Below are 14,869 nucleotides of genomic sequence, written 5' to 3' on the forward strand. Positions count from 1 at the left end.
AAAAAAAAAAAAAAAAAAAAAAAATAAATAAATAGAACGCAAATATCGCAACATATTATTTATATCGTCTACTCGCGAGACATCGTTCTTCTTTCTCGTCCTCGATCGACGACTCGTCTATCGTGCAACATCCGTGGCTAGCATTCCAGGAGACTCGAATGCTTGTCGAAACAGAGGATACCAGGGAGAATGAAAGTCAAAGAAATTGTTATAGTCATTCATCAATGCAACACAGATCTAGTTCGTAATTATTCATAAGGGAAGAAACAGTAGCGTTAAGTCGGCGTAGCGTAATCCCTTTTTTCCTGACATTCGTAGCGCTTCGCGTCTCTCATCTATATATGTCACTTAGTTTCCTTTAGTATTTTTCTATCCTATCGTTGTTACGAAAATCGTGATTACGCTGCTTTTCTAAGTCAAATATCGATCCGAAGGGTTCTATGAAAACGCAAGTGTAATAGATATACAACAATAATATTCAAATACAAAGTTAAGCAGGCGTATCGGTGCATTGTATTTCTTCATGGCCGGAAATAAAAATATTTTCTTCAAAATTCTCCGATTACGTTGTCGACGTTCAACGTTGATGGGCTTTTATTCGTTGGATGATCATTTTTTCCAAGCACGCGCTATAAAAAAAAACCGTTTTATACGTATACATGTAATGTCGATGGTCCGTGGTCTCGAGGATGGAGACAATTTGTACCACCGTTATGCGTTTACTCGATATATGTAAGTTTAATAATGATAATTACAACGATAACATCGTTATGATAAAAAAAAAAAAACAACAAATATTTGTGATTAACTCTCTGTATAAATGCGAAGAAATTTCAAATCATTGTAATTGTTAGATCTGTAAGGTAGAAATGTGAGAGATATACGAGAGAATGGATTTTTAAGAATTATCATTTGCAAAGAGTATTTTTAAAGTATTTCCAATTATTTTTTAGTATTATATCAGGATTCCACTTTGATTAGTGGTGTATACATATGAGACCGATACACACTATAAAAAATAATTTTTAGCATTATAAAGGTACAGTGTCCCAACCTGTTGATTAAATATTATAAAACATCAACCGCTGTATACCCTTTATTCTCATTTGTTCCACATGCCTTCTCCCAATGTTAAAAACGGATGCAAAGAAGGATACATGCCGCGTCTAATTGTAAGTCGATTACTTTCGTGCAACGAAATCACTTTGCTGATATCGCAGTGTAGTTTGTCGTAAACGATTTTTTGTACTAAATCTTTTTATAATTTTTTGCGAGTTAAATTCAATGGAAAGTTCAATGAACGTGTACCCATTGTATCTTACACGCGAGATAAAAATTAATCTCGTACTTCTTTATTTCTCATTTTAATCGTTTTACCGTACGTACGGACACGTAAATAAAACTTTGGTGGGTTTAATCGGACGGATAAACGGAATAAAGATGAATTTTGAAACAAATATCTTTACGTGTAACCAATAAACAACAGGTTGCAAGTCTAAACATATCGATCCAAGGATTAATGCATCGATTAATCGGCAACTGGATCGTTTATTTATATTTAAACTTGTATCTCGTATTTTAATTTTCACCGATTCTCGCAGATCCTACAATTCCATGATATTTGAACGACGCTTCTAAAATCTTTTCTTCGAGAAACTATCTTTCTTACGTTTAACGTTTAACTCGATCGAATTAAGATTAAACGATTTTTACGATGCGAATAAAACGGATAACAAAGAGCATATGTAGATAGAAAGCACCGTTTAAGTGGAAAAATTTTTAATGTGGCGCCAAATAATGCCGAGCAGCAGTTGAGTTAGGATGTGCGATATCTGCGCACGCGTCGTACATTTCAATTGGTTCACGCAGCGGCATTGTCATATGACGAAGCTGCGTGGCATCATGGGAAGCAGGTCGCAATTTTGCAACATGGCGGTGAATTGAGCCAAAGTCGCGGTCCTGTGCCATCAGAAAATGTATTTTTCATAGTCGAGCAACTTCTTTTATTGTACTCTTGATGTATGCGACAGTGTAGTACGGGTTCGGGTCGTGTTAGACGATACACTGTGCATGTAAATATGAGTGTAACGAAGCACAACGTTATTTCGAAGGTGACACCCCGCAACTCGGTGTGGTGTTCGACCACGTATGGCAGAGACTAGAATCCGAGATAAGGAAGCTCTGCTTCGCCTAAGTAATACGTATCGCCAATCAAAATTACCACCACAAAGTAGCGATGTGGTGGTTACCCAATCCGAACTGTGAAAATGTGAGTGTTTTATGTAAAACGTAAAGTGTGCATACGAAAGTGCCTGTGGGTGCGTATTTCGGTAGCGAGGAGAGTGCACGGATGCCTTGTCTGCGATATCCAACATCCCTTTTCTACATTTATTCCGTTTATCTCACCGTCAAAATTCCTGTAATTTTACTTTCAATTATTCCGATTTTCCATCGTTTAATTCGACTGAATCTCAATCGCGAAAACCCGAATATACAAATTGGTTCTATTCAGTACGCAACCATTACCTTAAACATTTTTAACCGTATTCGTAATTCCTTCCCGTTTGCAAAAAAAATGAAAAATATTCCACAAACTTTCCTGTATCTGCTGGTAACTGTGTTCCCGTCATTGAAAAATGCATAATCCGATCGATTTCTTCGATAGTGCTTACCTTTGATCCGTGCTCGTGTTTCATTCTTACCTGTGTGCTTAAATTATATTCCATACGAAATCACCATAAACACGATACAAACGGAACGGCCATCCCTTAATTTCTTTTACTATTGCCGATATCCGAAAAAGTGTTCTATGGTCGGTGTCGGTAAACGTCGATGTAGCAACGCTCCAAAAATACCACATGTTACGGTATTCTAAAAGCATCGTGCGTTGCAATACTTCTCACAAACGATAAGAGTGTACAACGGTTAACAATACGTCCTATTTACCGTTCGAAATAACCATTTTCTGAGCAATAATATAGTATTTTGGAAAATTTAGTTTGATTTATCATGACGGCTTTCAAATATACATTCCAACATTTTTGTTTACTTGTACCCTTCTGCACCTTGCATACTGTTATGATTGAAATAACGTAGGTTTTAAGGCTGTATCAGAGTTGATCTTATCTTATTGCGATCAAACGTAATTAAGAAGAAGAAAGAGTCAATTTTGTCGATTGTAAAATTCTGTTTGTACGACAGTTGGTTAATCCACAGAGTTATTAATACATATTATGTAATTAAATAAATCTGCTTCTTCGTGCTCGCAAGAACTGAATTTTTTTTCTATGCTAGATAAAGAATAGGGTTACAATTATGCTCTGATAAACTTATTAATATACAATCAGATCCTGCGAAGCATTTTAAAATGATACTCCTCGCATCCTTTTATGCTCCTTATCATCTATATTTCATACGAGGCATCAGTTGTACGAATCGTTGCTATTATGCTTTTCATTTCAGACATATAGTAGTAACGGTAACAGTAACGGTAATAGTAATAGTAATAGTAATAGTAATAGTAATAATACTAATAATAATAATAATAATAAAAGGTTATAGACTAACAAGATGTATTTTTATTTTACAGATATTTGCAAAATTCAAAAATTTTGTCGGTTATTGTAACTTGTGATCGTATATGTGTGCCAAACAGAGATATATAAGAGGGCATTGAAGAGACCCAATGGTTTCCTGACATGATGGAAGGTAATCTATATGTGAAAAATGAGCCGGGACTCGACGGGCAATCACTTGCAAACCCACAACCGAACTCATCCTCAGAGGATACAGGAGGTGCCAGGGTTTGTTTCGTTTGCGGTACGATAGGCCACGGGGAACAATATTGGCTGAGAGTGAAACCAAGTCCGGGTGGTGCACCGAACGAACCTTACTTTCCATTTCTTGAATCCCATGAACCACCTAATGGGTATCGTGGTGAGGGAGCTAGAAGCGGAGCGGTCAAGGCATGCAGTCTTTGCTACGCCTTGCTGTTACAACAATGGGAGAGTTACGAACAGGATGCTAGACCACATAGTCAACGAATTTATTGGTTAAAAAGATGCGACGGTGGTCCATTTACGGGAGCTGAGATGGCTCTTCAAGGGGAATACGCGGCTCAAGTCCTGGGCTTAACCAATGACCAAACTCCGCAGCTCAGACCCGAAAACCGACCGATTGGAATCTCTCCGCGACTTCCGCTAAATTCACCATCGCCTAGAGTGGAACAGACAAGGCCATCGTCGAATTCCATTGAACTGCCAAGACCACATTCTAATACAGCAGAAACGCACAGACACTTGGAACAAGCGAGGCTTGCAATGGAATCTCCCCATCAAAGACTGCAATCGCCGCATCAAAGGTTACAAAGTCCTCGACAGCTTGTAGAAGATTCGAGAATATCGAACGAAGCGGCATTGGATTTAAGACATGCACCTAGGAGTTCACCTGCACCGCAACCAGCTTTACCACCACAACCTCAACGTAAGCACTAATTTACGTTCGTTACTTAGGCAAGAATTACATTTTCCGGTGTTTACTTATAAACGTGATATTTAATTGTGTTTCAATCGAACGATTACAGCCATTTACAGCGGAGGATCGACGTCGAGTGCCGGCACCGATATCTTAGATCTCTCGATGCCAGATAAAAATTCGGTTACGGAAGTCTGCTACGTATGTGGGGATGAGTTCACGCGAGGATCACTTAGTCACATTGCAGCAAAACCACTGCCAACCCCGCCGCATCCTTCCGCCAGTCCCTCGCCATTTTTTCCTTCGCTAATGCTTCATCCAAGACCAAGTAGGAGCCGACCAATGGATAGCGCTGGGCGTGTACAAGTATGTCTATCATCTTCGTTATTTCTTGTTAATCGCCTGTGTAATTCCTGTACTTAGGATTTAATTCGTTTCCTCGGTTATAGGCCTGTTCGGCGTGTCAAAATCATCTTCTATTGCAATGGAAGGAATATACCGACCAAGGAGTTCCACACGGCGATCGGAATTATACGCTTCGTAAACGGCAAGCACCTATAATAGAAGCAACTACCTTTACCTGTTACACTTGCGCGCTTGACTACTCTTCGCAAAATATTAGACTTATTTACTGCTGTCGTAATCCCGAAAAGGAAACGTACTATCCTTTTATTTATTCTCTGAGACCTCCGAAAGGAGCTAGTCCTATTAGCCCTCAGGGAATGGTGCAAATATGCTCCGATTGTTACAAACATTTGCCAGAAAGACAACAATTATTTAGTGAAGAAAATCGCGAGGGTCAAGCGTGTATGCAGATGGTGGATTTTCGACAACGGGGTCCTTCTCCGAGACCGGTGGTGTCAAAGTCCCCAGCAAATTCCGCTGGCAGTGATATTCGTTTCAAACCGTATGATTTGAACAAATCGAGCGTTGCCACGAACAGACAACGTAGCGCAACGATAAAAGGATCCACCCCTGGGCAACGAAACTCTCCGAACAACGGGCCCGCCGAAAATGGGACCGTTGCTCTCGGCCAAAACTATAGGTGCTATATTTGTGAGAGATTGTATCCTCGTTCTCACATGAAATGGTACGATTTTCAGAGTTGCCGTTATTCTTTGTTACGTACGTTGATCGTTCATTGTTTGTATGGGTATTAATCGTTACGTTTGTTTGTCGTTGAAAGGTTGTCTACGAGTCCGGAAGGAATGAATTCGCACGCTATGCATTTTCCATGTTTAAGGGGAATGGCACGTACATCGGAAAATGCCTGTATGGATAGTCACGGTAGGGTGTTAGCTTGTACTCACTGCGTGAATCATCTCGCCCAACAATGGGAAAGTATGGATGCTGAACGAGTTCCTTTAGAACGTCGCAGGTTAGTCGCTGTACAAGTAAAATCTTTCGACAACCTTTTCATGGTATTCGCCGTTTTTCTCTCGAATCTTTATTATCGTCGTCTTTTAGGTATGATATTCCTAGTCCACATCCAAACGGCGACGTGAATCGATCAATCGCCACCCCACCGAGTTCTAGTTCGGATCGAACGTTCGGTAGTAACCCAGGCACATCGAGCAGTTCTATATATTGTTTCTTGTGTGGCTTGCATAGTGATTTAACCCTCGCAAGAGTGTTGTATGGTCGGCCTCAGGGTCGTAACGCACCGTTTTTCCCTGAATTACTGCGTCATCAGTCTCCGCCGAACGCCGAGCAACTTCGGGAAGACGGTTCCGCGCTAGTATGCACATTCTGTTATCATTCTCTTTTGGCGCAGTGGCGTCGTTACGAATCTCTTCCGAGTGGACAACAAGCGAATGCCGCGGAAAGGCAATACAACACGCATGATTACTGCTGTTACGTTTGTGGTATTACGACGTATAGGAAACGCGTCAGAGCGTTACTCGTGAAGGACTTTCCTTTCCTGAGATATCACAGACAACCTGAAAAGAGCCTGTTATTGGAAAACGGAGATTTCGCAGTGGTCTGTTTAGACTGTTACGAAACATTGCGCACACAAAGCCTCGAATACGAACGATGGGGCCTACCCGTTGAAAAACGCGAATACAATTGGATAGTGCAACCTCCACCGCCGGAAGATAGCCCTGACGCAGCTGTCGCGAGATTGCCATCCGGTGAAAGATCCGAGAAGGTGGTGAGTCATTTTCCGATAACTATGGTTTCTAAGCTGGATACGTGTCACTGGATGAATAATTTATTAATACGCTTTGAACGTTCGTATATATTCCGTAGGTGCCACCGACGTTAACGGTTAAACCAGCACGGAAAAACTGTTCACCGAAGGCACCGGATAAGAAGGTTCCGGTGAAAGTTCCAGAAAAAGAACAAGGTAAGTGGAAAATGTTCTCTGTCCACGTTGCGCGTATAACATGTTCGTAAGGGAAGTTTTAATCGAAGAAAATATAGACGGCGATCTCTGCGTTGCAAACTTTTAGTTGAATTTCTCATTTAAAGGGAAAGGGGAAGCAATGGAACGTATACATCGAGAAATCCGAGACGCTTCTTATTTAGTCGACTTTTTTTCTTCGTTTATAATCCCATATATGCATGCTTATACATACATAGCAAGATTAAGTATACAAGTGTCTTAGATAACGAAAAATATTATGTATGTGGTCAAACATTTGCCAGACACGCTAAGGTTATCGGTTTACGTTGGAACGCTATCTCCTGCGTAAGCATTCACTTCAGAGTTACTTGAGACGAATACGTTAGATTTTACGTCGCTGTATGTGTACGTATGTTTTCTTTTGCTATTCTTTTACTCTTTCTTTTGACCATTGCACTTGGACTTTTTTCCTTTATCGAACGATGCTATTTCGTTAAAGTCGAGATAACGAATGTATTTTCGCACAGATTTAATTTCAAGAGATAAAGAATATACGTATACATGGATGTATGTACGTGCTTGAACGAAGAGACGACGTATCGAAGATGCGAGAGTGGTCGGTGCGATGAAAAGGATAAAAATAGGGGGCGAATGGACGAGAAAGCTCTTAAAAAATCTAACAGTTGCGAATCACCTAAGAAGATGGTTACGTTCGAGCGAATTCTTTCTTTCTTTCTTCTTCTTTTTCTTCCCTTTGCACTTTATCCCGTTTTTGTTCATTTACTTCGATCTTACATCCAAGAAAATGTTTACATCGACGTATAATCCGCTGAAGCTTTTTCGCTTCTCCGTTCATGCAACGAGCATCTCGGCTCTTCAAGTCGCTAGAAAGCTTCCCAATGAAATTTTCACGTGGTTGTTCGGTAAATTTCTAAAACGTTTAAGCATTCGCGGTTCGCATGTTTTCTCAAAGAACAATAGCTCGCCCAGGCAAGCTACTTTCCATCTTCGCTACTCTTAGTCCATAACACCTTCTCCGCTTTCCTTTCTTTTTATCGTTCTGACTTGCCAAACGTGTACACGCTTTCATACCACAAGGTAAGTTTCGTCGAGTTCGCGTCGACGATCGTGTAGAGCAGCATCGCGCGGACCTGCTATTTAGCAGTCGTAAAATTCTCGACGAGAGGCTGGAAACAAATTTTGTTTTCGATACAAACGCGTTAGAAAGCGGCGAAACCGTGAAAATATCGCACCGACGACCATAAATAATATTTTTCGTGCGATTCGTTTACCCGACGAAACAAACGTATTCGAGGTTATCAGGAAAACAAAATTCGCTCAATTTCCCCGTTAATTATTTGACCGAACGATTTGTCGTTTATTTCTTTCAACGATAAATTATACAGATCGCGACAGATAGTCGGGATAAAGCCACTGAGAGATTCGATCGTACGTCACGATACGGTTTACGGTTAAACGTTTCGATGAACCGCAGAAGTAAACTAATTGCAGCGTAAATACAGAGGTTACAAGTTGGAAAGAAAATAGCTTTCAAACGAAACACGATCACCGAGATGAAAAGGTCGATTAAGGTCGGTCGATCTGGCTTAGAGGAAGTAGGTGGTTGGAGACGTTAGAGAGACTTAACGCGGTGGTTTGGTAGACAGGGTAGTAGTGCTGGTTGACAGTGACAGGGGGGTAAGCGAAGGAGAGCGAAAGCAGGAAGGAGGGTGCGATGGGGAAATAGAAGGAAGGAAGGAAGGAAGGAAGGAAGGATCGAAGGAGAAAGAGCAAATGCCCGCAGCGCGACACCGCATTGCGCCCACTTGCCAACCCGCCCAACACCTAAATTCGAATTAGGAAACCAGCCTTGTCGTTTCTCGTCAACACGACTCTCCTGTCCTGGAAAGCGTACAGAGGCAGGACATCGTCGTCTACTTATACCGCCGTGTACAGAGAGGGGAAATAAAGCGCGGACACGGGAAAGAGACACGCAGACTAAAAGGGGGCTAGGCTCGTGTGTATTCGCGCCTGTATTATACGCGTACGCGTACGTGTACGTGTACGTATATGTATATAGGGAAGTTCTATCCTTTACGACCTTCCTTTGCTCTCTCGCTACTAGGAGTGCAATCAGAGGGAGAGAGGCAAAGTGCTCGTTTTCCTCTTCCTTTGGGAATCGATATCAACGTTATCGACTGCTTTTCTCGCTCCTTGTCGCTCGAAGTTCTACATCGGGGTTGCTCACGTATTCTCGGCAGGCGCGCAGCCAAAAGGCTCGATTTTGGCGCACATTCTCCACCGCCAAATCGCTGCCAAGTCTCGATTCAAGCGGTCCCGCTTTTCTTCCTCTTAAATCATACGCGCCTGTGTACTTTTTAACGACGTTCGCGCTCTTCGCGCGTTTCCACGCTTACCTCTACCGAGAAGAATTCTCAAACGTAGAGATCGATCGGAGAAGCTTCGGCGTTTCCGCTGCTGGATGTTGCGTCGATTTCGCAAAGTCGGTCGTCTTAATCGGGTTGACGCCACGCAGCTATATATCAGCGCGTTACTTCACACGCGCCCTCTTAACGCGCTGCGCACGGTCCCTCTGTCGGCCCGTGTTAATAATTAACCACCGACTGGCGTGGGAGTAGTTTCGCCCACCTCTTGCGGCCAGCTAGTTTTATTTCGAGTAACGCTCTGCTCGCGCTCTCTTCTCTCTCTCTCTCTCTCCCCCCCCCCTCTCCTGGTTCCGTACTTGTCCGTTTACCGACGCAAAATAACGTAGAATTCCTTTTTCTAAGCTCATCTCGGAATTTTGTGGCTTTTTCGAAAGATCTTCTTCTTCCTAGCGCTTCATGGCGCAAAAAGTATCCTCGTAGGAGGCTAGACGCTAGGTTATGCCTAGAAATCAGGCAGGCGATACAAATGCCAAGATGCGTCAAGTTCGTTCAAGGTGAAAACCTCGATAAAAATAGTAGAGCTTATTAGCCCCGGGGGAGTTAGCGACGTCTTCGGAGGGTAACGGCGAAGGTGAACGGGAAGGGGAAAGGAGAAGTGGGAAATGAGAAAGGGAACTGGAACCGTAACGCGAATGCGAACGCGAGCGTATTGGATTGAAGCGAGGGTGAGCATGACCAACCGTGTTTGTATATCCGGAGATTCGCAGCAGGGAACGAACTAAAGGCAGAAAGAGAAGAGAGAGCGAGCGAGAGAGAGAGAGAGAGAAAGGCAGCGAGAGAAGGATACGCGAGCGAAGAGGGTTGGTCACGGCACGAGCAGAGGTGGAAGAGGATGGCGTGCCACGAGGGAAGAAGAAGCGCGAGCGGGGGGACTCGGGGGAAGTTCCCTGTCGCCGGCACGCATTGATTTTGCTCGACAGACAGCCGCCTGTTGGGTTCTCTGACTCGGGCATCTAACTTTGCCGTCGCTCGCATACCGTCTTTCCGTCTTCCTCGCCGCCGATCTCGTGGCTCGTGGCCTCTTGTCTTTTTCCCTCGTCTCGCGCGTACGAGCGGTCCTCGCCGCTACGCGTACCTACATATTTCGGCCGCGCGACGCCTATCGCGTTCCAACTTCTCCTTCGCCTGCCAACCAACCTCTTACCAATTAGCGAACGTCGACGCCGACGTCGACGTTGATACAGCGTCGCGCTGTACGCGCAACTTTGTCCCACCTCGAATTATATTCGAGAAACTCGCTTCTTCTTATCTCGCCCTGCTGGTACTCCAGATGCCACCACAAACACCACTGCCGTTCTTACTTACTTGTTCGCGAATACGTTTTAATTCGCTGAAGATTTAATTTAGAAACGATTCGAAAGAATACGGTCCGGCGGTTGTTAGGTCGATAATAAACTTTAATAGACGTATCAATCCTTCGATTATTACGTTCTTCTCTTTCTGCCAATCGGACTCTGCCTCGTTTCGTGTTTTACGTCGCTTCGCGGTAGCAAACTCGCATCGATCGCGCGTCTTACGTAACACGTTTTCACGATAGATCGATTTTGTCTATCGATGATCCGTTCGTTGTCGATCGCTCGCTGCCACAGTCAGGTACAATTTCCGATTCGAGAGCCTGCGAGCAAAGAGGTGGAATTGATCGAGTCGTTTTACGAACGCATCTGTAATTCGATTAACAGGTTGATCGCGAATTCGCTGCGCGTCTAAACCGGATTTGTTTCGAACCAACTTGCCATTGTCTCGCCGGGTTCGATAAAAGTTGAAAGACGCTCGTCGTGCGATTTTTCTCTCGTGAGATAGGTTCGCGCGTTGTTCAGAGTCGAGACATCGCGATAATCACGATGGCGTCGCATCGGATATCGAAACGGTGGAACTACTTACAAAGTCAACGACTAGGTGATCGTGATATGCTCGACTTTGTTCCGCGGTCGGTTCCGTTTATCGGCCATTTCGTTCTCGCCTCTTGCGTTTATAGAGTTTCGCTCGTCTAACGCGTGGCTCTCTCGCGTTGAAAGAGCAAGGAAGGGATGACGGTCGTGGTATGGTCAGACCGAAGCAAGTAGCTGGATTTGAATGGGGGTTGGCGCGAGCGGACGGCAGAGAGAGAGAGAGAGAGAGAGAGAGTGAGTGAGTGCGAGGGCTGAAGGGGAGAGAGAAACGTAGATCGGTGGCTAGGAGATGGAAGGGGAGGAAACCGAGCGGCTTGCTGGTTTCACAGCGCGTGCCGCTTCAGCGCCAGATGGCTTACAAAGTGGGAGAGAGATAGCAGGATCTTGCTCCGTATACATGCCCTCTTCTCGCCTATTACCACGAGGCAGCGAGCGGGTGTATGATTACGCAGGCGGCAGGGAAGAGAGGAAACGGAACGTAGTCGACGTTCCCAAATACGCTCCGTTTCGTCTCTTTTCCTTACTTCGTCTTCTTCCTCGTCGTCTTATGATTTTTTGTTTTTATCGTGCCATTTTCCGAACTCTTTTTTCCCTTCGAAACTGTCGCTGAAAAAAAGGTCGCTGTGTCGTTAGAGCGGGAAAGAGACGCGACGAGATCGTTGGCGATCGTACGATTCGAGATCCTTGCTCGAGCTTCGTGCGAATTAAGTGGGAGAAACGTTAGTCGCGGTAGGTGTCGCGTGAAAAATTATTTCGGAACCACGACACGGTTGTTCGGTGAAAGTTGTGTACGCGAGTCGAGCGATACCCAGGGATGTGTAGTCGACGAAAAGAGAAGAAAGGATTACCGGCCGGCTCGTGAAACGACTGGCAAAGACGCGTGTAATAACGCGCGACGGGTTCCATTGGCCGAAAAGCAGGCGTAGTCTGGCTTGTCGCACGCTCGTATTCTACTCTCGCTCGAACGGATCGGACGATCTTGCTCGGAGCGCACGGTGGTATCTGTACGATCGCGTTGGCACGGTGGAGGGGCGAAAGGGACACGAAGGCGAACGAAGCGCGTCGAACGCGCGACTCGGCTCTTTAGTCGAGTACCAGCCACCGTTGGTGTCGTTTCAGGGTGGTCGATTCGTTCTCGGGGACCACGTGAGGGAAAGAGAGAGAGAACGAGTGACTCGTTAACGATGGATTTTGTCCGTCACAGTGTATAACCGGTCTGTCGCGATTGCTCGTTTATTCGGTCGATCGGTCTGTCCGTCTATCGGTCCGTTGGTCGGTAGAAGACGCGAGCGCACGCGCAACGCGTGTCGCGAACAAAAGACAGCGATACCGACGCGTTTTAAAAGCGTCTCCTATACTCTCGGCTGATTCGAACTTCCCCCTCCCTTTCGCAGCACTAATTCTCCTCTTTCTCGCCTGTCTGTCCCTGTCTCCGTTCCTCTTGGCTGTGTACGCTCGGCCTCGGTTGGCTGCGAGGCGCGCGCGTGAAAATATATCCTGGCCGTCTGGCGGTAGCGCCGAAGCATTCAGTCAATTAGCCGTAATGGCACGACCTGCCGCGTCGGTCTCGGCCAATTAAGTGGTGATTAGTGCGCGGAACTCCACCATCGCCCGTATCTCTCTCACACTCTTTCCGCGCGCGCGCGCGCGCGCGTGTGTGTGTGTACTTGGTTCAACGATAGATCGCGCGCGCGAGCGTGGTGTTTCTCGTGCGTAGGTGTTCGCTGCTGCCAGTCACGAGTGGAGTGCGGTACGAGTAGCAACTTTCTTGCTCCGTAACGTTCTCGCGTCGGTCTACGGCCAACGAAACAGCGCGTGGCGATTCGATCGTTCGTCGGTTATCGTTGTTCTTGTACCGTTCGATAGCCGTTATCGAAGCGTAATAACGTTAACGCAGGAACGCGATTCCGAAAGAAGAGCGAAACTCTATCTCGCGCGGTCGCGTCGAATGTGCGAATTGCGCACGGTAGCGCGATCCGTTCGGAAGCTGTAAATCACGCGTCGACGTCGAACAAGAGCGGCGAGAGTATGCGCGATGAACGATGATACCGGTCGAGTAGCGTTACCGCGCGTTGCGAACCGTTTGGAAAGTGGAACCACGCCGATTCATAGCGAATTAGCTACGTTTCTCGTCGGGCCGTGTCCGCTTCGTCGTTGATCGTCCTATTCTCGACTCGCGGCTAAGCGCTTGATCGATCGGTGATTTATTTTTAACTATCGCGGAAAGCCTTTTCGCGAGAGAGAAGCTGGTGTACCGTAATAAAGGGATAAGTGCGTGGAATGCATGCGTCGATCGAGGATCGATGGATCGACGAGTGGTGGATGTAAAAAAATGCAGTTCGATCGATTAAAGGAGGTCACGAAGAAAAAACGGCCTCCTGCCATAGTTTCCTGCTAGCTTCGCAGCATCGCGTGCATTTCCCTCGAGTCTACGCTGTCAGCGAAGCTCTTGTACGACATCAGCCAGAATGGACTTCCGGGCGCCGCATCCACTCGTGCATCCTTCGCACGCCGGACATCCTTATTATTATCCAGGTATATTTTTTTCAGCCACCTTTCCTTTGTCGTCTCCACCTTTCTCTCTCTCTCTCTCTCTCTTTCTTTGTCTATGTCGCTCGCTCGTTCTATTTCTCTTTTCTGGAATTCTCGTTTGCTCTTATTTATCTGGGCTACTCGATATTCGGGTCTCGTTACGCGAAAGTGTTTTCGCGATAGCGAGAGTCGATTCTCGTTCACCCAGCGTTTCGTCGCTTTCACCAAAGTTTCTAGCATCCACGATTGACGCGCGGTGCTCGCGAAGACTCGTGGAAGGGGAAAAAAGGTCTGGCCGCTGAAGGAAAGAGGCGCGAGCCTTCTAACTCGTTCGCCACAGAGCCGTACACACTCGGCCGAGTGTACTGGCAATTTTCTTAACTACCTTGCCGTACTTTGCCTCCGGTTGGTCGTCGCGTGTATAATTTTAGTTATCGCCACCACCGTACGTACTCTGGCAGAGTCGCGAGAGAAAGCAACCGTCGTCGTGCATGGATATTCCGTGCGAGTCCTATAAACGTCCGTATAAATCGCTTAACCGTATCGTACTTTTACGGCGCGTCGTCTTCCTTTTTTCCCCGCTTTCTTTTCGTTGGTCGATCTTGAATCCGCGGCTACACGCAGGTTTCGAAAGATGGGCGCGAGATAATGGATGGGTGATGCGGGAGCGATAAAATTAACGACGAGAGAGAATCGTTCTCGTCGGTTTGCTTTACTCGAGCCAAGAGTCGTAAAACGATCAAATAGTCGAATGATTGATCGTTATTAATTGCAGATCGTAGTTTTTATCGTTCGTCGAGCGTCATTGGCGAATATTAAAACAAAGTACGTTAACCGAGCCTGCATATCGGTTTGCGCGTGACCATTCAATGCCTATCGTTTCGTGCCTCCCCTACCTTACTCCCATCTTGTCCCGTTCCACTTCGTTCCCTGTTCGTGTTCTCTTTCATCGTATCGTCATCTCTCTCTCTCTCTCTCTCTCGCTTGCTCGCCCTCCGTCTCTTAATCACGCTCGCTCGTGCAAGCACACTTTCTTTCATCGTCTTTTATCTTTCCTTTGGTTATTCGCTTTCGTCGTGTCAGAAGCGATAAAACCGACTATAGACATCCGTAATGCCGAGGACGACGAGTCCGTTTTAATTCCTGCACGCTGCTCGAACGACGGATATCGGGTATCGTGT

General features: G+C 45.6%; 1 protein-coding gene across 1 annotated transcript in view; it reads left to right on the forward strand.

The window, feature by feature from the left end:
* The first annotated feature begins 1,918 nt into the window (after positions 1–1,918).
* The window catches only part of LOC117204190, a 47,644-nt gene continuing 34,693 nt past the window's right edge, over positions 1,919–14,869 (forward strand). The window contains exons 1-7 of the mRNA XM_033441369.1: positions 1,919–2,269; positions 3,590–4,482; positions 4,583–4,839; positions 4,923–5,563; positions 5,660–5,851; positions 5,941–6,625; positions 6,724–6,820. Coding sequence (XP_033297260.1) covers positions 3,699–4,482; positions 4,583–4,839; positions 4,923–5,563; positions 5,660–5,851; positions 5,941–6,625; positions 6,724–6,820 — 2,656 coding nt within the window. The 5' untranslated portion in view covers positions 1,919–2,269; positions 3,590–3,698. The remainder of the gene's footprint in view (positions 2,270–3,589; positions 4,483–4,582; positions 4,840–4,922; positions 5,564–5,659; positions 5,852–5,940; positions 6,626–6,723; positions 6,821–14,869) is intronic.

The sequence above is a fragment of the Bombus bifarius genome, unplaced genomic scaffold (assembly GCF_011952205.1).
Source record: "Bombus bifarius isolate JDL3187 unplaced genomic scaffold, Bbif_JDL3187 scf7180000007977, whole genome shotgun sequence".
NCBI lineage: Eukaryota > Metazoa > Arthropoda > Insecta > Hymenoptera > Apidae > Bombus > Bombus bifarius.